General features: G+C 35.8%; 1 protein-coding gene across 1 annotated transcript in view; it reads right to left on the bottom strand.

The window, feature by feature from the left end:
* Positions 1-25,733, bottom strand: part of PARP8 (poly(ADP-ribose) polymerase family member 8) — a 178,726-nt gene that overhangs the window by 25,655 nt on the left and 127,338 nt on the right. The window contains exons 11-16 of the mRNA XM_067730652.1: positions 24,580-24,646; positions 19,630-19,755; positions 18,551-19,115; positions 16,874-16,924; positions 16,673-16,768; positions 5,531-5,623 (exon numbers count right to left, since the gene is read on the bottom strand). Of these exons, the coding sequence (XP_067586753.1) occupies positions 5,531-5,623; positions 16,673-16,768; positions 16,874-16,924; positions 18,551-19,115; positions 19,630-19,755; positions 24,580-24,646 (998 nt within the window). The remainder of the gene's footprint in view (positions 1-5,530; positions 5,624-16,672; positions 16,769-16,873; positions 16,925-18,550; positions 19,116-19,629; positions 19,756-24,579; positions 24,647-25,733) is intronic.

Genomic DNA, 25,733 nt, shown 5'->3' with positions numbered 1-25,733 from the left:
ATCAGAACGGACGTACCTATAGGGTAAAGACAAGAGACTTCATAAGGAAGCAGCTGACTTAATCTTTATAGGGAAAGATATTTCCAGAAAGTTTTGAAACAGGCATTTAAAAAATGCACAGTAAGAGTAGGACAATTTTTGATTCTTATGGTTAACGAGGGGGTATTTTGACCTAATGACAGTAGGGCTCACTATGTTGTGTGTATACTCACAAAACACATCCACCCAATCACAGCATCCAGAATTTCCAGTGACCTAAAATAATTAGCAACACTCAAGCCATCGGGTATAGGATCTATAAGTAACACATTCCAAAGTACACAGACATAGATACCCACAGGACTTACTCAGAAAACAGTAGAACTGAAACAGCTAATATGTTTCTACCACACTATTCCATTTATGTGTGTGTGTGTTTGCAGTAAATTGGATTCCAAGCAACAGATAATAATAATAAAGACAAATTAAAACCCTCCTTTTTGTTTTCCTCTCCCATACTCATACTCATCCAGAAAGATGCACCGTAACCCAGATACAAATTGTCTTCAGCATTATCTGGTCTCCTAATATAGTAAAAACCCAAGCAAGAATCCTGAGAAAGAATCATCAGTAACATAAAAGAGCCTTTTCTGAAACTTTTGGGGCCATGAATTGGTACAATCTTATAAACACCTTAAAAAATTATATGTCATAGGCAGGCTGCATTTGAAGCTTTGTAAAAATACATACCCTTCATGTATGTATGATCAAATGATCTTTGACAAGGGTGCCAAGACCACTCAATGGGGAAAAGACAGTCTTTTCTACAAATGAGGGTGGGAAAACTGGATATACGCATGCAGCAGAATGAAGCTGGACCCTTATCTTACACCACACACAAAAATTAAATCAAAATAGAATAAAAATGTAAACGTAAAACCTTAAACTGTAAAATTCCTACAAGAAAACAGGGGGAAGCTTTACGACATTGGATCTAGCAGTGATTTTTTTAGATATAACATCAAAGCCATGGGCAACAAAAACAAAAATTGACAATGGGACTCTATCAAACTTTTATGCACCAAAGGACAAAATCAAGAGAGTGAAAAAACAACATGGAATGGGAGAAAATATTTGCAAGTAATTTATCTGATAAGAGGTTACTATCCAGAATACATAAAGAACTCCTATAACTCAACAATAAAAAATCATATAAACTTAATTTTAAAATGGGCAAAAGAACTGAATAGACATTTCTTTTAAGAAGCCGTACATACAAATGGCCAAAAAGCATATGAAAAGATACTCAACATCACCAGTCATCAGAGAAATGCAAATAAAAACCACAGTGAGATATCACCTTACAACCACTAGGATGGCTACTATCAAAAAAACAGAAAATAAAAAGTGTTGGTGAGCAGCTGGAGAAATTTGTGCCCTTGTGCACTGTTGATGGGACTGTAAAATGGTGTAACCACTATGGAAAACAGTATGGAGGTTCCTCTAAAAACCTAAAAGTAGAAATTCCATATGATCCTGCTGTAAGTGACAATCCCACTTCTGCGTATATGTCCCAAAGAATTGAAAGAAGGATCTTGAAGAGATGTTTGCACACCCATGTTCACAGCAGCATTATCCACAACAGCCAAGAGGTGAAAGCAACCAAAATATCCATTGACGGGTGAATGGATAAACAAAATGGGGTATACACATATAATGAAACACTATTCACCCCAAAGAAGGAAAAGCCTGTCGCCTGTTACAAAATGGATGAACCATGAGGACATTTTATGCTAAGTGATATAAGCCGGTCACAAAAAGTCAAATACTATATGCCTACACTTGTGAAGGATCTAAAGTAATGGAATTCACAGAAACAGAAAGTAGAACGGTGGTTGTCAGGGATGGGGGTAGGGAGAAAATGGGAGTTTTTCAACAGGTATAGAGTTTCAGTTCTGCAAATGAAAAAGTTATGGAAGTCTGCTTCACAACAATGTGAACATACTCAACACTACTGAACTGTGCACTTAAAAATGATGAATATAGTAAATTTTACATTATGTGTTTTTCACTACAACAAGAAAGGCACAAATGGATACAAAATAACCTGAATAATGTTCCCCTTTCAATCAAATACTTTAATTAAAAACCTTGTGCCCAAAGCTTCAAAACAATCAAAACTACCAAAAAAAGCAAATGCATAGTTTTGCCAATAGTTTCACTAGTGGACTTAAGTAAATTATAATGAAAATAATGGATGTAGGGGTAAAGAAGTTAATTAACAGAATATTTTTGTTAATATATGTCTTAACCTAACTGAAAAGAAACAGTGTAACTACCCTGGCAAAATTTCTTGCTGTCCACCGAAGTTACATACTCCTTGCTTTCAAGGTATAGGGCTACTACTGCCTGGAAGCAACTGCACTGCAAGCGACATTTCTACCCCTTTTGTTTAAGTCAGGCCATAAGACTAGTTTTAACCAATGGACAGAAAGTGGAAAGGGGCTGAGCTGATGAAGAAACAGGCGCTCTTTCTCCCCTTTTCTCCCTTCCCCTCTACTGTATGCCAGTATTGAAGACAGCAGACTCATATGGTGGACGGAATCCGGTTCCCTCAGTGATCACACAGTTGCCCAACAAACATTCTAACCGAACAGTTGTGTGAGTTAGAAATAAAAGCCTACCATGTTAAGTCACTTTAATTTTATGGTTTATCTGTTATAGGAGTTAGCATTCAGAATCTTTGAACAAAGAAAGGTTTATGTTACACTGTTTGGATTTATACTCTATTTACATATGCTAATTTTTCCACAGAGTAAAATGATGTACAATGTATTCCGGAAAAGAAGTGAATTTAAAATTGTAGACTAATGGCCTTCAAACATTTCAAGAGTAATTCCTTTTATCTGTTCTTTTTTAAAAAGAAAATTGTATATGAGAGCCCCCAAACATAAAAGAATAAAATGGAGCTGCTGTTCTGGTTAAAGCAGTACTCGGAGGCCTGGAATCCCAGCTGCTGAGACACTCTCATCACAGCGCAGCCTCCTGCAGATCCCTCTGAAGAATGTTCTTGCAACCTCCAGAGCTCCTCAGAGCACCACTAGAAATTCAGGAGTCAACTGATGCAACAAGGCTACAGAGATACAGTTTTTATTTAGAAAAGGAATCCATTTCCATGTAATCTCCAGGATTATAACCAGAATATTGGGGTATCTCCTTTAAAGTGGTGAAAAGAATATTCCGCATTGACTTTGGAGCAGAATCACTAAATTCTCTGAGATTTTTGGATACTGATCTTTCGAGTTGAATCACTGAATTGATCTGATCGAGTATTTGTGCCTTGTTACTATCATTATATAATCCAAAAGTAATTTCACTTTAAGAACCATTATTTTTAGAGATGTATCTCTAGTAAGAGGGGAAAAAGCACCTATTATTCTTTCAACCTAGCCTACTGGTAATATGTTAGTTTTCCTTCTAATCAATTATTCCTTATTTCTAGGCTTTACTTCCTTCCCTTTTCAAATTGTATGCGGGATACTTTACTTCCAGTAAAATGCATAAATATTAACTATACTACTTGAAAAATTATACACATATATACACACATATCCATGTAAATATACATGTATGTGCATATGTACACTCATACACACACCTGTGTAAAGTTTATTTTTACATAGCTATAAATAGCATATATTAAAGAACCTTTTTTGGAGCAATATTAGTTTCAAGGGATGAGAAAAATGTTACCATTTTTAAAAAGAGATAAAGACTCACCATGGATAGATACATTTGAGAAACCCTCTAAGTATAGGCTAGTCATTTTCTTCAGTTTTAGGGATTCTCAGAGCTTTTAGTATGCAAATTTGTGCACATTGGGTATAGGGGCAATATTAAGCTGCATTTTTGAAATTTATTTTAATCATGGAATCATTTTTCACATCGCATATGATCAATGTTCTGTTTGCATTATTTTCATTTATAACTCATTACATCACAAATATGGTCCTTAAAATTTCATCAAGTGGATGCATCTCAGTCTAGGTAATCAGTGAAATAACGAGGTTAAGGGAGTCTAAATCCATAAGGCATGGGCTGTCTGTGTTAACTGTTGTATCTTAGTCTAGTGTACTGCCTGTTACATAGCAGGCATTTGATACTTACTATAAGAATGACCAGATGTCTGTTGCGTGATCATTCTTTCCACCCATCTTTGTGAATTTTATACAATTCTTTTACATTTAGCTTCCTTTGATTTTTAGTGAGACTAAGTATTTTCTCATGTTTCTTTACTAACTATAGGCCCATATTTGTGAATTGTGCATTCATTTCCTCTATTAATTTGTGATGATCTTCATGTTTTTTGTCTCACTTTTTATGAGCTTCTATGTAATTAAGTTTGTAGCAAAACACACTTTTTCATAAGTGTGTTAGCTCTTAGCGTTCACTATTTTTTCAAGTAAAAAGTGTGAAGTATGTATGGACTCAGATCTGTTGATATTTTTCTTCATGATTTTTTGTATCTGCATAAATGCATGAACCTGAGGCCCTACATAGGCTGTGCACGCTTAATTCAACCCTCCTCTAGTGTGGGTATAATACTTTTAAACAAAACTATTCTTTAAGCCATTTGGAATTTGTTTTTGCACACAGCATAAAGAGATAACCTGTTTTCCCCCCCATGTTGTAGGTCATTTGTTCCCACCTTCACTAAATCATTTTTATTTTACAATATAATGTGATACCTCCTTTAATATGTATTAAATGTATTTATAACTTGACCTATTTTGGGGATAATCTGACTTTCTACTCTTTGCCAGTACTATATTTTTTCAAAATATCATAGGATTACATAATATGGTTTTGTATTTGGTTGGTCTAGCCTCACTTAATTAACACTCATTATTTTTTGCTTTCTGTAATTTTTTTCTCATCTATTTATTAGTATTTCAGTCAGGTTCCATAAATGAACAAAAACTAGTTGAAATTTTAATGACATTGCATGAAGTAATAAATTTTGGCATCTTTACAACAGATTTTTTTCCTTTCCAGAAACATGGGATGCTTCTCTACTTTCAAGTTGTTTCTTTGTTTTTATATTTTCCTTCCTATGTCATAAACATTGCTATTGTAAAATTGAATGCTCTCTTTTTATTACATGTTCTGTCCATTATCTTTTCACCTAAGTTTTAAAAATAAATTGGCTTCCATTTTATGGCACTATAACTTTACAAATAAACATTACATAATGCAAGTGCAAGGGTTTCAGTATCTCAATTTCACCATATAAGAAATAAACGTAATTATTTTTCAAACAATTAAAGTTGGTTTAACTTCTCCTCTTGGCAATTGCAAAAGGACAAAAAGCACACATTAGATAAAGCTGGCAAAATTTAGTTTCTATCTAGAAATATCAAATGCTGGTTTGCTTTCTTAATCTATCAAGAAACTATCAAAAATTCATCCCAAAGAAAGGTAAAGTTAGCTAGTGGATCAGAATAAATTTTTCAAATAAAAATATAGAATAGTTAGTATCACATGTTACTACCTGAGCTCCAGTTGCTATTTCATCAGCAGCTTCATTCATTACTCCCAGGGTTTGAAAAGCAAATACACACAGCTCTCGTTCACACACAGTAGGCTACGAAAGAAAAGGGAATCAATTCAACATTTTTTCCCCATCCTCCAATTCCTAAATTAAATGTATGACATTCTTCATAATAAATAGAAAATGCAAAGTTTTAGAATATTAAAAAGAAATATTATTTACAATAGCCTAGATGTGGAAGCTACCTAAGTGCCCACTGACAGATGAATGGATAAAGATGTGGTATATGTATAAATACAATGGAATATTACTCAGCCATAAAAAGGAATGAAATATTGCCATTTGTGAGAACATGGATGGACCTCGAGGGCATTAGGCTAACTGAAATAAATCAAACAGAGAAAGACAAATGCTGTATGATTTCACTTACATGCATCTAAAAAAAGAAACAAATGAACAAACATAACAAAATATAAACAGAGTCATAGATACAGAGAACAAACAGGTGGTTGCCAGAAGGGAGGTAGGAGGTAGGATGAGAGAAATAGGTGAGAGAGATTAGGAGGTACAAACTTCCAGTTACCAAATAAATGAGTCACAGGGATGAAACGTAGAGTGTGGAGAAGGTAGTCAGTAATAATGCAGTATCTTTGTATGGTGACAGATGGTAACTAGACTTACCATGGTGATCATTTTGTAATGTATAGAAATTTCAAATCACTATGTTGTGCACAAGGAACTAACGAAGTGTTGTATGTAAGTCAATTATACTTCAAAAACAAACAAATTCGTAGTAAAAGAAATCAGATTTGCCGTTACCAGAGGTGGAGGGGTGGGGGGAAGGGGAATTGGAGGAAGGTGGTCAAAAGGTACAAACTTCCAATTATAAGATAAATAACTACTAGGAATATAATGTACAACATAATTAATATAATTAACACTGGTGTAGATGAAAGTTAAGAGAGTAAGTCGTAAGAGTTCTCATCACAAGGAAAATATACTTTTGTTATTTTATTTTCCATTAATATGAGATGATGCATATTCACTAACTTATTGTAGTAATCATTTCATGATGCATGTAAGACAAATCATTGTGCTGTACACCTTAAACCTATACAGTGCTGTATGTCATTTATATCTCAATAAAACTGGACGGGGAAAAGGGAAGAAATAACACTTTAAAGAATTAAATTTCTAAATTTAGGTAACAATTAGTAAATAATCATTTATTGATACAGAGTCACAAATATGATTAAAAAGATCATTTTAGTTAGTTTTAGGCACTTGCACTTGGAATGATTTAGCAATAGATGAAAATATCCTTTAATTGGAAAATCTACCTCGCCTGCTTAATACACATTTGCACATGAGATGCACTAAAAAAAAAGCAGATACCTAAGCTGGTGATATACTAATTAACCACAAAGCTGTGTAAAACAAATATAAAAAGGAGAATTCCATTTCTTCCTAGGTAATTTTCTCTGGAAGAAATAGCATGACTCTGCTTACTTGCTACCCAGCTCTTGAAAGATTGGTTTTGTTAGAAAGACTTTTGACTTCAATAACCTCCTGGAGTCAACAGCACTGAAATATACACTCTGCAATTGCTTTGGAAGAGCTCTCATCTTTCAAATCTGATACAGTGTCATCTGCCTGATTTATCTTATCTCCCAAGTTACATTGCATTAGGTAGCTGATGAGGCCTAACACGATGCAGCCTGTGGTGCCCGGCACAGCAGACAGCCGCATTTGTTAGTGCCATTGCTCCTATGTTCACTCATTTCAGAGGATAGTTTCATCTACTGCTTAACTAGTGGGGAAGGATGGCCCCATTCTGAGCATCCTCTATGTTCAGAATAGGCCCACATGGTAGCTTTGCAGACAAAAAGCAGGACCTATCACACAGAGTTCTGATTGACATTCCCCAAAGAGAATCTTCAAAACAAATAAATTGATAGATTTCCTTTGTCAGCCTTAAAAGGACAGTTTGATTCTATTTCAGAAACATCAGGAAAAACTACCTATGGTAGGAAACTAATTGGAAAAATTTCTTCATCCAGCCTCAAGCGATATATACTGCTGCATATATTTGGACATACTTAGAGCAGACTGTTCAATTTCTACTACTTTTTCTTTTACTTTACCATTTAACCTATTCTTAATCTATTTTTTCATGTGTATGTGCATGTATGTTTCCTCCTCAACTTCCCCCGCTGACATTGGGTTGCTTCTTTTGTTTACTTTAGGGGAGCATGGTATGGTCTGAAATAATAACATCAACCATTTTATTGCATATTTACTATAGTGTCAAACACTGTACTGGTGTCTGAGGATAGTGAAAATATACACAAACAAGAACTCGGGGAACATAAACCTTGGAAATCGTAAAGGGCCATAGGAATTAATACGTGTACTCTACCAGACACCCAAAGTTCACTGAGGAGGTAAACAGAGACACAGAAGGTACTTCGTTTTTGATACTACTACTGCCAAATAACTTTTTTATGACTAAAATCCATCAATCCCAAAGCTGAACATCAGGATAAGGCTCATTTAGTATATATGAGTAATGATTGGTTTTTATTTTTTTATTTGAACCCTGGATAATTAATTATACTTACTTTGTGATCATCCTAAAATATATGGATGTATGTATGTGTGTTCACACACATATTCAGGGAATATAAGTAGAAACTACCATTTTGGTACCAAATTGTTGCCTTATGCAATATAAATGAAAATGAAATAAAATATTCTGCTAAACTAGATGGGAAGATAATTTTTTTGGAAGATAATTATTTGAAATTTGAATATTCTATCACCACACTTTGTAGCCAATCCTAGGTATTCATGTGCCACCCTGACTTTGTCTCAAATGATTTTTTACCAATTTCACCCAGACCTCCTGGTCTTTATCTTGGCTAACAGATGAGCAACAACAGTTCAATGTTTTCTCCTGAATTACTATTTCATCCCGCTGCCACATCTGTTTATACTCAAACCTCTAAATCTCCAAATTACATGGACTTAGCAGCTGACCCATTATTTTAAAAAATAAACCTACGTTCTTAATGTAAAGCTATGGATTAATTACTTTATAGACACTCCTTTTCTTTCCCGCATTTTTTTTCACTGAAAAGTGGACTTTCTTCCCATACTCAAATTTGTAAGGCTGATTTCTAGGAATATCCTGTTACTGCAACTGTTTGAAGAAGGAAATCAGGTACGATAGAAAACTTGCTTTTGGCGAGGAGAAGAGAAAGTTTGCTATCATACTGAAAAATCTGAAGTAGAACTACACATTACATTCTTATAAAAATAATTTTATCTTCCTTTTTTTTATTTGGTAAGGAAAGTGCTATATTATGAATTTCTTTGATTATTCGTGGAATAACCTTTTTAGACATGTTCATTAGCATTTGGAATTTCCTCTTATAACGGTTCTTTTCTTTTAACATCTTTATTGGAGTATAACTGCTTTACAATGGTGTGTTAGTTTCTGCTTTATAACAAAGTGAATCACCTATACATATACATATATGCCCACATCTCCTCCCTCTTGCATCTCCCTCCCACCCTTCCTATCCCACCCCTCTAGGTGGACACAAAGCACGGAGCTGATCTCCCTGTGCTATGCAGCTGCTTCCCACTAGCTATCTATTTTACATTTGGTAGTGTATACATGTCCATGCCACTCTCTCACTTCGTCCCAGCTTACCCTTCCCCCTCCCTGTGTCCTCAAGTCCATTCTCTACGTCTGTGTCTTTATTCCTGTCCTGCCCTTAGGTTCTTTAGAACCTTTTTTTTTTTTTTTAGATTCCATATATATGTGTTAGCATACAGTATTTGTTTTTCTCTTTCTGACTTACTTCACTCTGTATGACAGACTCTAGGTCCATCCACCTCACTACAAATAACTCAATTTCGTTTCTTTTAATGGCTGAGTAATATTCCATTGTATATATGTGCCACGTCTTCTTCATTCATTCGTCTGTCAATGGACACTTAGGTTGCTTCCATGTCCTGGCTATTGTAAAGAGAGCTGCAATGAACATTGTGGTACATGACTCTTTTTGAATTATGGTTTTCTCAGGATATATGCCCAGTAATGGGACTGCTGGGTCGTATGGTAGTTCTATTTTTAGGTTTTTAAGGAACCTCCATACTGTTCTCCATAGTGGCTGTATCAATTTACATTCCCACCAACAGTGCAAGAGGGTTCCCTCTTCTCCACACCCTCTCCAGCATATAGTTTGTAGATTTTTTTTTTTTTTTTTTTTTTTTTGCGGTACGCAGGCCTCCCACTGTTGTGGCTTCTCCCGCTGCGGAGCACAGGCTCCGGACGCGCAGGCTCAGCGGCCATGGCTCACGGGCCCAGCTGCTCCACGGCATGTGGGATCTTCCTGGACCGGGTCACGAACCCGTGTCCCCTGCATTGGCAGGCGGACTCTCAACCACTGCACCACCGGGGAAGCCCTGTAGATTTTTTGATGATGGCCATCCTGACCGGTGTGAGATGATACCTCATTGTAGTTTTGATTTGCATTTCTCTAATGATTAATGATGTTGAGCATCCTTTCATGTGTTTGTTGGCAATCTGTATATCTTCTTTGGAGAAATGTCTATTTAGGTCTTCTGCCCATTTCTGGATTGGGTTGTTTGTTTTTTTGATATTGAGCTGCATGAGCTGCTTGTAAATTTTGGAGATTAATCCTTTGTCAGTTGCTTCATTTGCAAATATTTTCTCCCATTCTGAGGGTTGTCTTTTCATCTTATGTTTTCCTTTTCATTAGGTACCATTTGTTTACTTTTGTGTTTATTTCCATTTCTCTAGGAGGTGTGTCAAAAAGGATCTTGCTGTGATTTATGTCATAGAGTGTTCTGCCTATGTTTCTTCCTTTCTTTTTAAAATAGCAACTATAGAGGTAGCAATATTGTGAATAATTCATGTACCATTTAACACCATACTAAGTAAATGCCAGTGAATTTTTAAAGTAACAATGTTATATCAATCATTTTTTACTTGAACATTCTATAGAGTATTCAAGATATAAATGAGTTTAATTTTGATATAACAATTTGCCAACTAGTTTTTGTAGGTCACTGACCCTCTCCCATGTTTATCCACATTTTATTTGAGAGGAGTTCAAAATGTCAACACAAGATGGCGTACTAAAAGAAAGTTCTCAAATTGTAAGTAATCAAGATTAGATGTCTCACAGAAAGCACATCCTATTCAAGGAAAGAAACTGATTCATTTTTCCTTAATAAAATATGCAGTTATACTGTAATTAGCATTCTCCCACCTTGAGCCAACTTCCAGCCAATACCGTGCTCCCAACAAATTCTGCTATATCATTTGCACAGAAAACTCCAGCATCAATTCAAAGTAAAATGTAGTCATTGAATAGCTATTGCTAGATAAGTGAAATTGTGTGTTTTATTAAACATACTTTAATGCAAAGTATGTATGCCTAAATATCACCCAAAATGTACATTATTTACTAATTCGAGTTTACAATAAATCTATTAGTTTCAATTTATAAAATATTATCTATTCTTAAGGTTATACTATTATATTGCCTTCAAAAAATTAGTCCCTATAATGTAAACTGCAAAATCATGGCAATTCCCTCCTGCCATTACACATAACATACATAATATATCTGCAATATAATATTCATTATGCACCATTTAAAAACATGGGGAACTTTATATGTCCCTAAGTTAAGATTCATTTTAGAAATTTTTAAGCTAAGATGAATACATTTTTAATTTTATTTGAATCAAAGCAATTTAAATGTGAGCAGTAAAAACATGTTTCAAAAAAATGGCTTTAAGCCCTAAAGAATATTTTAGAACCTAACTGCACTTTAGAAACTTTGTGTTTTCAATGAATTTAAATTACTTCCTACTGAAAATAGAAATGACACAACTCAAGAGAATCTAGCTATGTATTTATATATAGCACAGTGTAGGTGAGTGGTTTTCAAACCTTTTTTTGCCATGGTCTTTTTTTTCAAACAAAATATTTCATGTAAGCCCAATATATAAAACAGATAAAAGTGGATACTGTTCCAGTTGGAGCATATGTGCACAGTTCAGTTCTCCTAGCTATAAAACAGGGATAAAATCAGATCTAGTTCACCAGGTTGATAAAAGGACTAAGTGAGAAAGAGAACCAAGTGAGATATGGTTTATAAAATCTCCTTGAGGTATACAGAGCCGTTTAAATATTAACAGTATTAGGTAACCTGGATAAGCTGTCTCTTCTACTTGTTTTAACCCAATGTATATACAAAAATTAGTGTTTAATAAGAATTTTCATTGAAGCATATCATGAAGTGGTATTTTTATTTTCATACCCACAGTTTATCAAAATTCTTAATTTGTTGCTACACTATGTCTTGCTAAAAAAGAAATGAACAATGTAAATACAACTTCATAATTTAAAAACAAGTGTTGAAAACATATGAGAATAATTAAGAATATCTACTGGAAACACAAAACCTAAATGCCTTTAATTCTCTGTGTTTCCAGTTTTATAGTCAGTACTTTGGGTGCTTTTCATAGTTCGGAAGACAGACACATTTGGGGTAGGGAAAGATTTACTGTCCATTAAGAAAGACAGGAATCCCACAGAGATCAAGACAGATCCACAATAAAATAGGATCAGGCCTGGTTAGTCCCCACTATACATGGTGATCTCTATTGCCCGATAAAACTAAAGTTGTTTGAACATTAAAACCAATTTCTGTTCAATTTGGATGTAAAAATAATTATATTTTTGAACTGAAAGTTTTTTGGCATAACTATTTAGTTTAGCCTTTATTTCAGAACTTGAAATGTTAACTTCTACAAAATGCGTTGAGGGGGAGCAGGGAGAAAATAGCCTATGCTTTTTCATCCATTCTTTAACATCAGACCTAAATACAAGAAGACCTACCTGTTTTCCTCAAGGTAAAATGGGACATACCCAGGTTGACCCACACACTCAGTTTCCAAAAAAATGGTCGTGGGAGTGCCTTATACTATGACCAAATTATAGCTGGGTATTGTTAATTTTCACTTGGAAAATAAGAACCTTAGTTACAAACATTTGTCCTATGGTCCACAGCCAAGACTGGACCACAAAATTATTAGACTCACAGGTTTCTCTGACCTTGCTTTAGTAGGAAAGAGCATTATTCTCAAGAGGTGACAGTAGCATCTCAGGCCTGATAATCCAGAACAAGTAATGTGGGACATTTTCACACAGCAGGAGAAGAAAAGGAAATCGTAATTCCCACATCACATACTGATGTGAGAAACAGGAAAGTCTGTTAACCAGGGACACAGCGAATGAGCCTCCAGTATCCCTGACAAAGTTCCAACTTTGTAGGGATACTAAGCCACACAACCACATGAGTGGTTTTTTTCCAACAGGATTCAGCAGCTCACGTACAGGGTTCAAAGAAGACAAACACCTGCATTGATCCAAGAACTGGCTGTTTAATGTGACACTAACAAAAAGACAAGGGCACTAGGAACTTAGAGGCTGATAAAAGCAGTGGTGATTTTGGCAGTAAATCCTTGTTTTCTTGTTTTGAGGACACACTTGAAGACCAAAATCAACATTTTAACGCATCTCCAAGACAGTCTAGCGCATTAACACTCTAGCTGATTCCGAAACGTAGAGAACCAGCTGTTTGGTTTTCTGATCACAATGCAGACTGTACTGCCGAACTGCAATTCTGGGACTCTGAACAACCCTCCTGATATTGTGAGTTTTATGCAGATCCACAGCACTACATGTAAGGACTCACACCTGAGAGTGATATTTATAACCTTTATAAACAAAAGAGAAAATCAGGGCATTGTGGTATTTCTAAATAAGTAGTGCTTCATGTTGCAAAAGTGTGACATGCTTACCTAGACCTCTGAGTAAAGTGGCAGAATAGGAAAGGAGTAAAATTTTAGGACTTTTGGGAAATAGGGGTAAAAGGGGGATTAGGTTATTTAAAAAACAATCAGCCTTGAAGAAAAGAGACAAAATATAAGAAACAATTTGAATTTTGACAGAGAAAGATCTAACAAACGTAATAAACATTAGGCAGAAAAATCTATGGAAATCGAGTTTTATCTAACCTATTCAATCACCCTATGGAGCTATGACTTATCCTCTTTATAGCGCGAGGATTTACTGCAGTTTTTAATGTGTTATATGGGCTGAATATTATATTTGTAATAATTGTTATACCTTATTGAAATTATACACTATGTACATTATTGAAATTATAGTAAAACATATCGCGATGTAAATATAAGAAAGAGAGAGAAAAAATGAATATATACCTGATTTAGGTGAAGGAGGTAGTTTTGTTTACTTTTCTTCCTTTGACTATGAGATGTTTCTCTATTTTCATTTCCTGATCTGATTTCATATGTCACTTATCTTACTATTTAAGAAACCAAAGTAAGTTTTCTGATTTCCTTAGATAACAGTCTGAATTGAAGCAACATAAAACCACCTGATAACTAGCTATATTTACTTAGAAAACGTTTTCTCTCTTGTTTACAAAAGCATTTCCATTTCTAGAAAGAGACAGCAAACTTCATTGGTGCAGAAAGATAAAGTAAAACAGAACTTGAAGCAAGGCAAAGAGAATACTAACATCAACTATGATATTTCTATCACCTATTATAGGAATGAACTGACAGCAATTAAACCGTAAAGAGCAAACTCCCAACAATATGTGTGGTAAATTTCCAGGACATAAAAGTAGTTAATTCAAGCACATGAGTCAAGAGTAGCATCACGATTAAGAACCGTGGCCTTGGTGCCATTCTGCCAGGGTTTGAATCCTGTCCCTATTACTTACAAGCAGTGTGACCTTAAAAAAATTACGGTTTCCCTCATCTATAGAGCAGGGACAGTATTAATATCTGCCTAATAGGGTTATTTTGAGGATTAAATAAGATAATCCATATAAGGCACTTCAAAAACATGATTACATAAAAAGCATTCAAAAAGCTTATGCCATTAATAACATTACTATTGTCTACGGCAAGGAAAATGTCATTGCCATGGATCAAGAAATAAATCAAGAGCCACAGATGCACAACCACGAAGTAAAAACAGGCCTCCTTACTGGGATAAACTGACACGGTTAAAGCATCCTCTCTCCTCTCATCGTAACTATACATTTCCGTGTATTGACTAAAAATAACAATCTTGCACAAATATTTAATAAATTCTGATTTAGTTAAGTTGGGTTTCGGAATAACAATATATCTCTTTGAGAGGAATAACTGACTGTCAAAAAATAGCATATGGAAAAAAAATAGCATATGGGTGGCAAGAAAAAACTCTTTTATGTGTTTCCCATAAACAAATAAAATGAAACAAATATATCATAAAGCCTGAGTCGTTATGGTCATAAATGGATATTATATATGTTTTTTAAAGTATAAATCCTGAAATACAAAAAATTTCTAATAAAAGTACCTATTTCTAGGCTTTGCAATTCATCTTTTCAAACATATATTCCTAAGGACAGGACAAATCTCTCTTAAAAAGTGCAACAGAATCTAGTATGGTGCGTTATATTCATAAAGCCTTCAATAAATGTTTGTGATGCATTTTTGAAGTCAGACAAAATCAGGTTCAAAGTTCAGCTTCCACTCATATAGCTGGGTGATGCTAAATAAATCGGCTAATCTCTTTGAATCTTAACCGCCTTATTTGCACCATGGGCACAAAAATACCTACCTAAACCACAGAGTTTTGTGAAAATCAAATAAAGAAGCAGTATGCAAAATGTCTATACAGGGTGCCTGGCACACAGTGCTCAAGTCATCTGCAAACAGATTGCTTTAGTTTTTCCTGTCCAATATGGATACATTCTATTATTCTTCTCTTCTTAATTGCCTGGCTAGAACCTCCAGTACAATGTTGATTAGAAGTGGCAACAGCATCAAAAAGAATAAACTACTTAAAGATAAATTTATCCAAGGATGTGCAAGACTTGAACACTGATACTAAAAAAACAGTGTAAAAAGAAATTTTTAAAGATCTAGATAAATGGAAGGATACCCTGCATTCGTGGATTGGAAGGATTAATATTAAGATGGCAATACTTCCCAAATTGACTGACAGACCCAAAGCAAACCCTATCAAAATTCCATCTGCCTTTTTGGCAGATGAGCTGACCCTAGAATTCACATGGAAATGCAAGGGATCCAAACAGTGAAAGCAATATTATAAAAAAAAAAAGTTGGAGGACTCACACTTCTTCATTTCAAACTCACTACAAAGCTACAGTTAATCAAGACAGTACAGTACAGGTATAAGGACTGACATACGAATCAGTGGAGTAAAATTAAGAGTTGACCAGTAAATCAAAACATCTATGGTCAAATCATTTTCAACAAGACAGACAAGATCATTTCATTGGGGAAGAAGAGTCTTTTCAACAAATGGTGCTTAGACAACTAGATATCTACATGCAATAGAATGAATCTGGACAACAACCTCACACCATAAGCAAAAATTAACTCAAAAAGGATCAATGTCTTAAATGTAAGATATAAACTATAAACTCTTTGAAGGAAATAATTGGATAATAATTCCAATTATCCAATTGAGATATAGGATATTGGATAATTCTCCCCAAAAACACCACTTATACTTTGATTCTTATTTCCATACTCAATAATGCCACAAATGTGTTAGTGAGTTGGCATTTTTTCAAAATCTTTACTCTAATTCTCCAGATTCTACTACATACCACTTCTAACTGGAACTACCATCTACTCTCTGTATTAACTATCTTTAAATTGTGCTTTTTTGAAAAAAGTGTTTACAAGTTTACATATATATACATATCGATGTGGATGGATATAGAGATAGATGAATAGACAATGAAGTGATAAATAAGCACATGTGAGAAATAAGAAACATTTTGCTAATATGAAACAGCTTGATCTTTCACAGACTCCTTCAGAAATAGTGACTCATTGGTCAAAATTATGACTTCGTGTATTACGTAACTGGCTCAATAGAGACTATTTACTGTAAATGCAGTTATTTACTTATTTATTTTTATATCTTAACCCTCTTCATTTATATTCTAAACTGCCATTCCACCAATGAGAACTTACCCTAAGCATGGGGCCATTTTGAAACACATGTGGCTCGTCACAAACCACACAGTATTCGTTCAACACGGGGATCCGCTGTTCAGCAAACTCAATTGTCTGAATAAGACAATAAAGAGAAAGAACAAAGTCAAGTTCATGAAGGATTTGAAAACCCACTAAAGGCTAAACTATTGCTACAACGGATGGAGGCTTGGCTCATACCTGCACTAGGAAGCCACGGTCTCGTATTGGAATACATTTGGCACCATTTGGCTATAAAAAGCAAAGGAGAAGAAAATAATTTTTTAATTAGGAAAATATATAAATTATAGCCTTTTACTTTCGCAACAGTGAATACAGATGTGATCTAAGATCACCTGTAATGTGAATTAAATCACTGATTATGACATCGAGATTTTAGAATTTAGTATAATGCCCTTTCCTCCATTACGATTGCAATCTTTGTTTAAACTAAATGAGCAGCATTCTTAATTTCTGATCTTCTAATAAAAATGAGTGGCATCTTTAAATGATCACAAAAACTCGTTGCCTCTATTACTCATCACTGATTGCTCCCACTTCCTCATTTAGATTATTTTAATCTCATTTTACAATCAGATAGAATTATTTCTCCAAGGACGTACTAGACAGCTGCTGTAAGGGGTACAATACTGAACTACTGTATTAGGCTTAACCACACAGGAGGACATTAAGACATATTCTTTTACAGAATATCCAAAATTATCTTTCTTAGGTGAAACTAACCATGGGAAACTTTCTACTATGTAACTCTGACATAATTACTTTTCTATATGTCTTTAATACTTAGTTTTGAGAAGAAATGGGCTTTGGGGATATCCACCTAAAATTACCAACATACTCATATACATTTTCTTAACACAAATAAAATTTCATGGTATAATTTACAATGTAATTTTAGAAATAAATCTATACAAGAGCACCACAACTTTCTGAAAATGTATCTTATTTTTTTTCAGTTTCATCTATTGCTTGGTATATCTGTATTAATAGTTAAAGAGTTAAATACGTTCCTCCCTAACACACACAAACACAAATTTACTAAAAGCAAACAAAACTTTTTGTCAATTCTTTTATGTAATTAATATACATAAGATAGGTCTGTTTCTTTATCTGAAACTGGCTATAATGCTGATTACTCTAGAGGTAAACTTTGTGTAAGACTGACTCCCAATAAATACCACCCAAAGTACTTAAGCTTTAATACAGTCACCTCCCAGGCCCATCTCCCCATGCAAAAGAGCTTCAGGACAAAGTGACTTCAGTTTCATAAAGTAGACACTGAGAGCAGCTTTAAGTGAGGCTCCGGGATACAGCTGTAACTGTTACTTCTCTCCACAAGTTCATGGGCAAAGTTGTCCTCTTATATACAATAGGAAGGACACCACTCTTAATTATTGGAAATAAATAAATAAAATAAAACATCAACAATTTTTATTCTAAAAAAAAATTATCAGACAAACTCTGAGCTCCACTACTTTTGTGAGAAAACCAGAGATTAGATAAACCTACTTAATAAAACATTAAAAATGCTATGCTTGCTTTAAAGGACAGGCTTTGTGAATCCAATGGACTTCCTTCCATTTTTAGTAGCATTCATTCCCGTGACAGGACTCTGGACTAGACCTCACATTGACAGCCACATTTATTTTTTCAGAATCAAAACGAACATTCCAGTACCAGTTGCAAATGTCTGGTATGCAAAATAACATCCAAAAGAAAAAAATTGTAAATTTTAAAAAACAAAAACAAAACTGTGCTTCTTTCCTTTCCCAGATCTTACAAAACAGACAAACTAACAAAACCCTCCACTGCCCCTTAGCTGACATTTAAGAACTCAAGATGAAAATATGTACGCACAGCAGGCTGGGAAGATGAAGATGATGATGGTGTTAAGATACCAATGAGCCCTGAGGTAAGAGAGAGCCTCCGGCCCTCTGCGCTGGGTTCCTTGAAAAGCTCCGTTTTGGATGACTTGGGGGCACTGGAGTAAGACTTGCTGAGCAACTTGTGACTCTTGAGTCCATATAATTCTTCCATTCTGAGGTTACTGGAATAAGACCTGCTTAGCAGTTTGTGAGGCTTCAGGCTGGCGTTGTGCTCACAGCGCGGGTCTCCAGAACAAGAGCGAGTCAAGAGTTTGTGCGACTTGAGAGCGAGGCAGTCCTCCTGCTTGACGGCTGCAGGGCAGGGACGGTTCAAGAGCTTGTGTGACTTAATGGTCGTCACCGCCTGCTCAGCCCGGGGGTCGCTGGACAGCGAGCGACCGAAGGTCCTGTGTGGCTTCGGGGCGCACACGTCCTCCGTCTTGACTGTGCTGGAACAAGTCCTCCGCAGCAGCTTATGCGTCTTGGAGATCCCGTCTTGCTCCGATTTCAGTTTGGATTTGCTCTTTCCACAACCAGGGGGAGGATAACTTGGCGACCTTCAAAATGCAACAATTAACAGGGCAAATCGTGAGTGCAACAGACCATGGAGAACACTTGTCGGGCTCAATCAACTCAACTCTGTTACAAATACCATGTCTTTTTAATCCAGCTTATCCAGCCAAAATGGAAACCAAATATGTATGGAAAGATCACGGGGACTGAAGTCTATGTTTCCTGGAAAGCAAAAAGGGTTTGTCCAGTTTGTTTTTCCCTCCTACCTATCCCAGAGCCCTGTGAAGGACTAATTTTGGTAGGGAAAACTCTATGTGATTAGAAACCAAACAATGTAAATTTAGTAAATTTAACCCATGTAAAGGAAACACAAACTCAAAACATAGAAATGAGTATCCGTGTTTTTTGATGGAATGGATGTAACTTGGTCTGTTCTTTAAAGTCATAAAGAAAATAAACAGATGCCAACACTGTAGCAATAATGCTTTGAATTAAATAAGCATGGAATATCACAGGTGCAGCGTTTAGTAAGACGATGGAAAGACGTCTGTTACCCACCTGCGCAAGGTAGAAAATAGATGCAGGGGAGACTTCACTTTCTTCTCTGACAGCTTCTTATTGTGCAGGCAACTAGATTTTTCTTTGCTCTGTTTCCACTGCTGTGTAACAAATGTCTGCATGATTCTGTCAAACCAAAGGTAAGTTTGTTATCACAGTTCCAAGGTAATTTAATATCAGATTTCTATATGGATTATGTAGAGAATGCATTTATCAAAGGAAAATAAATGCATGGTAATTAGGCGGAGTTTAATTTTGAACCATACAAGATGTCTTCTTGTGTAGGAAAGCATCCTATAGAAAATTTCTATGATTTTACTGTGTTACGATTAATAATTAATTCATTACTGTGACATAATTAAAAATACAAACGATTAAGAAGTTGATAAAAGAATAAGGATATAAGGAGATTTATAAGGACGGCCTTTAGGATCAACACCTTTAGCTGAGGTGGCAAGAGAAAAGTCTGAATTATTTTGTTGGTGCTAGCAACACAGGCTTTAAAAAATGTTTTGTTAGTAATTATGATCTATTAAGATAAAGTAAAGTTCTTTTCCTTCTCCTTGATTTGCTTATGTATTTTTCTTCATGAGAAGGAAAACAAAATGAAAGTACAAAATCGTAAACAAAAATAAGCCATGCAAAATTGACTCTATGGAGAATTAGGAGGTCAGCAAGTTTTACGTTCAGCACAGCCGCCATTCACTTTAAAATGTGCTGGTTTTTTAAAAGATGGTGCGCCTCTAAGAATTTTTAGTTCCTATCCTAAGGCAGGAATTTGGTAACTTCTGATCTCAATATTTTCTAAGTCAAGACCATGGCATCACTGTTTTGTGATAAAGAATTCTAGAACGTCAAAGGTGGATTTAAGAAAGACACAGCCTTGTTTTCTGAGAAGGGTCTCAGGCTGTGACAGCTTCTCTGGATCCCGTCCCTCCAGTGACAATGGAGGAGAGTCCCTTAAGGCTGATACTTAAGTAGAGGCAAAATTTTACAATTAAACATTGTGCGCAGTAAATTAAACACTTTGATTTTCTTTCCCAAGTCAATTCAGCAGGTCCTGCTTTCCTGCTCTTTTCAGTTGTTTCTAACACAGATTGCTTTTGTACCAGGAAGATGGTACCAATATCTACTATTTACAATACAGCAGGGTGTGAAAGAGGAACTTTATATACAGATTTTTTTTCTCCTTCCACACATTTCACAAGTAAGGTGAGGAAATGAAATCTGTCCAAGTTAGCCTGGATTGTAAGCAGAGCTGTAACACCTATGTTGTCCAACACGGAGAGACCTATGTTAACGTATGTTATTCAAAAGGGGCAGCTGTGACTCTTAGCACTAGGCCAATTATTATTTTCTTGAGATCCTTCAGGTCTCACCACATTAACTCAGATCGCCAGAAACTACATCACTCAGACTAACTACCCCAAACTTTAGTGAGCTAGCTTAGTTGAATTCAGAGGAAATGTGCAATTATTTGCGGTCTTTTTAGCTGTAGAGGTAGTGAGGAAGAAGGGGGTAAAGCTGCAGTCAGTGATGCATGATTCCAAATTTGCAGTAAATTCTCCCTAGAGCTCAGGACGAGGGAAAGTTCTTATTTTCCACTTAATCTTTGAAGGTTTTTTTCTCCCAAGATTTCATCAAGATTTAAATGTAACAGTAATATTAAGGTCATCATTTTCCCTTGTACTTAACCTGAAATCTCCAGTGACACCACCCTTTGTACCAAGCAGATTCAGATTCTTTTCCTCCTATGAAAAATTGCCATTCCTGTGTACCACTCCCTAAGAAACCAAGCAAGTGCTTCTCTGATTCTTGACAGGCTAACTGGAACAAAAAATAACAAGTAAAAGAGCTAAAATTGTTCCCACTTTCATATTATATTAGCGTTCTAAAGTGTGACTTCAACATCTAAAACTAGTAATTCTTAAACTTGCACACCCAAATCCCCACATGTTCTTGGATTCGAAAGGGAGGAGTTAACTACCTCCTATAAGAAATTCTATATAGTGTTTCATTTCAACTGTGATCTGAAATATACATATGAGCACGTTTGGTATAATGACCACCCCCTTATAATACAGAGGCACCGAGAGATTTCAGTGCTCACACTGGTGTTTGAGTTTGTGCTGTCACTAAGAAGAACTACTATAATTGCCATTGGCTGATGATAAAAGAAGGGAAAAAGACTTCAAGGTAAATTATACATTCACATCAACTGAAGACCGGATGAGGTCACAGCCAGCTATGTGAACAAAGCTTCCAGGGTAGTTCAGAAGAGAAAGGGAATACACGTGGGTAACATGATGATCTTCTACATGCTGAAATGGGCACTATAGTAGTCAGTACTGTGTTCAAACTGTGGTGGTGAAATAGCTTCAGCGAAATGACACCACCCATCAAATTAAATTAGTATATTAATTTGAAATTTGAATGTTTCATTTTGATTTGCACATCAGTTATAAATTGAATTTTGTGTTATAAATGTGAACTCAACATATGAAGAATTTACACCATACTTTATGTTTGTATATACTTCAGGCAATGTTGGAGATTTGCAATGTATTTTTTTCCTTTTAAAAACAACTTAAGGGGCTTCCCCGGTGGCGCAGTGGTTGAGAGTCCGCCTGCCGATGCAGGGGACACGGGTTCGTGCCCCGGTCCGGGAAGATCCCACATGCCGCGGAGCAGCTGGGCCCATGAGCCATGGCCGCTAAGCCTGCACGTCCGGAGCCTGTGCTCCGCAACGGGAGAGGCCACAACAGTGAGAGGCCCGCGTATCGCAAAAAAAACAAAAACAAAAACAGAAAAAAGCAACTTAAGTTTGATCAACATCAATTCAACATAAAGTCACACACAGTTTAAGATTATTTCCATAGTCTGTGATATGCTTCGCCTTTGATTGACAGATACCCTATTCAAGGCTGATCACTTTATTACATCTGTTTGGGGTCAGTATTTTCTCTTTCAGGCTCTTTTAATGACCTCACATTTCCCCAATATCCATTCAATGATGAAAATATATTCCAAGCCTTATTAAGACAAAGGAGTATCTAGGATTATATGAGAGGCAGATTAGTGGATGGATCAAAAGTATTGATATGGAGTCAAATTCTGGCTGTACCACTTTCTCAGTGTGTGAGCTTAACCAAGTTGCTTAAGCTCCCGGGGCCTGGGCTTCATCATCTAGGAAACATGGAGAGTAACAGTACCTGCTTGATAGGGTTGTTGTGAAGATCAAGGGAGCTAATATATGTCACTATTCTAAGTGCCTGACATGTAAGCAGCACTGCATAAGCATTTGCTGTTGCTGTTGTTTAGACTCTTACTGCCAGAAACACACAAGATAAAGAATCACGGAACAAGTTTAATGTTTCTTATTTCCTGAGCAAAAACAAAGGGCCTAGATTCTAAATCTGCCTTCCTAACTTGCTGTATGTTTCTGGAAAATAACCTCTTTATATTTCAATTTCCTCTTATGACATTGTGAGGATGAGATCAGATTTTGAAATTTTATTATATATAATTTTAGACTAGAAGATCACAGACAAACCCAGTTATTTATAATTAAGGAAAGAAACTAAATTAGTCTAAAATTTATCAAGGGTCATTAAATAAAGTTCTAGTTCATATACCAAACTTTTCATATAATTAAAATCTGCCCATAAAAGTAAATAACTTTTTAAAAATGTTAAACATTTGGGTGGAACTATTAATAAAATGTTACATATTCTACAAGGTGATTCAACAGTGAATACAGAGTATAGCTTTCCTTAATTTCTCAGGGTTGGGATTACACACATAATTTCTTTTTCTCAGCTCAATGTCATTAAGGGTAGGAAGCTATCTATTCCTAGACTTCTGTGCTTTTATAATTGTTGTCTCATTTGGACCAATGGCATTTCACCCCTCCCCCCCAAAAAAAGTTCTTAAGTGGCTTACAAAAGTACATAAAGTAGAACTCCGGACTTTGAGTGATAATCATAGTCAATATAGATTCTTCAGTTGTAACCAATGCACCACTCCAGCAGGAGATGTTGATAATAGGGAAGCTATGGGCAGGGGCATATGCAAAATCTCAGTACCTTCCTCTCAATTTTGCTGTGCACCTAAAACCGCTCTTAAAAAGATGAGGGAGAAAATTGGATGAGGGAAAAAAATCATAGGGGGGAAGAAAAAAAACATGTGCTAAGATGAGGTGGTGGCCAACTTGAATGGCTTAACATAGAAGGCAGGCTCCATGCTTAGTTCCAAGACCTGTAAGATACTGGCTTGAAAAACAAAATCCAATTGAAAAAACAAAGCCAGTTGCACTGGAAAAGGATACCTAATCCGGTACAGGAAACTGAGAAAATTTCCCCTGTGATTTTTTTTCCCTCACCCAATTTTCTCCCTCATTTTAAAAATTATTTTTAATTTAATGACTTTATTTTTTTAGAGCGGTTTTAGGTGCACAGCAAAATTGAGAGGAAGGTACTGAGATTTCGCATATGCCCCTGCCCATAGCTTCCCTATTATCAACATCTCCTGCCGGAGTGGTGCATTTGTTACAACTGATGAATCTATATTGAGTCCTTAAAAAGAAAACACTGCATAATATACTGTGCTAAATATATGTTGCAAATTGAATTTAGCTTCAAAGATGTGGAATTCTAAACATTAAGGTTTATCTTCTAAGTTTTCTATGCCCACCTCCTCAGGTGGAAGGCAGGATGTTAGAGGGAGGAGAGTGAATCCAGGGGGGGCAGATGGAAGGAATCTGGCTCAGTTCTAAAGTGAGCTCTGCCAACTAAATTATTGATGCAGCTCTTAGCATCAGGACGACTTCCGCTCCTGAGGCATGTACTTCAAAAAGCTTTGTTGAATAAAAATGGGGCAGGGAGTGGTGAGCAAAATGAGAACTCAGTTCTCTTTAATAGAAATTTGTTTTTTAGTCATTGGAAAACTTACTTTTTCAGCTGATGTCCCAGTCCAAATCTCTCTTTTGTGGAAATCTGAAAGACATCAACAGTGGGCACTGCAAAGGAAAAAAAATCAGTCTAAATGTTGAGCTAAAACTCAACCATCAGCCAGGAAAAAGTCTGAAAAGTAATATACATATATATTACTATGTATATGTAATATATATGTATATACATACATACACATTTTAAAATAGTCTACACACAATCCTACACATGGCTATTTATGCTTTATAGAGAGATTTTGGAGATCATTCTAGGTTAGTATATATTATATATACTAATGTATAATATACGTATATGTAAATGCACAATATATATAATAATGAAGAATGATCTCCAAAAATATATATTAAGTGTAAATAGCCATGTGTAGGATAGTTTGCACACTATGCCTTAGGTGGAAGAGAGACATGTTGGTATACACACAGACCTTTTTTAAAGAATAAAACAATGGAGGATGACAGTAGGCATAGGATACTCACTTTTCACTGCACACCCTCTTGTGTGCTTCATATTTTTATCAGATACATATATTTCTCTAAGTTAATAACTATGCTGCTTATGAAACTGATAACCTCCCAAAGAGTCACTCACCATTCATTATTCACTGGTTTAAAGGGTATTTATTGTTTTCTCACTGTGTCAGCCACTATAGATAGAATAGCAAAAAACACACACCGATATCCCTGCTCTCATGAGCCTTAGTAAAGAGAAGGAGACAGACAAAAAATATATAAGAAAATAGATTAAATGTCACGTGGTGATAAAGGCTCTGGATAAAAATACAGAAAAGGGTGGGGGGGCTGAAGGTTATGTGGGCATAAACAGACTTCAGCATCAGATAATATGGCATGAAGAAAAGGATCCCAGCCAGAGGAAACACAGGGCAGTACCCCTGAGCAAGAAATGTGCTTCAGTATTCTAGGACCAGCAGGGAGAGCTGGAGAGGAGTGAACAAGGTATCTCATTAGGAGATGAGATGAGAAAAGGACCACAAACAGTGTAGGTTCCCTGTAAAGAGCAAGGATAGAAATAGGAAAATCAGTCTGGAACTCATTACAGTAATTAAGGGAAGAGTACAGTGGCTTGGATTAGCAGAGATGGTGAACATTTTGGATTCACACTCTCTGGGAGAGCTGA

Source organism: Pseudorca crassidens, chromosome 3 (genome assembly GCF_039906515.1).
Source record: "Pseudorca crassidens isolate mPseCra1 chromosome 3, mPseCra1.hap1, whole genome shotgun sequence".
NCBI classification, from domain to species: domain Eukaryota; kingdom Metazoa; phylum Chordata; class Mammalia; order Artiodactyla; family Delphinidae; genus Pseudorca; species Pseudorca crassidens.
Note: the sequence above shows the minus strand (reverse complement) of the source record. Positions and strands in the feature narration are given on the sequence as shown.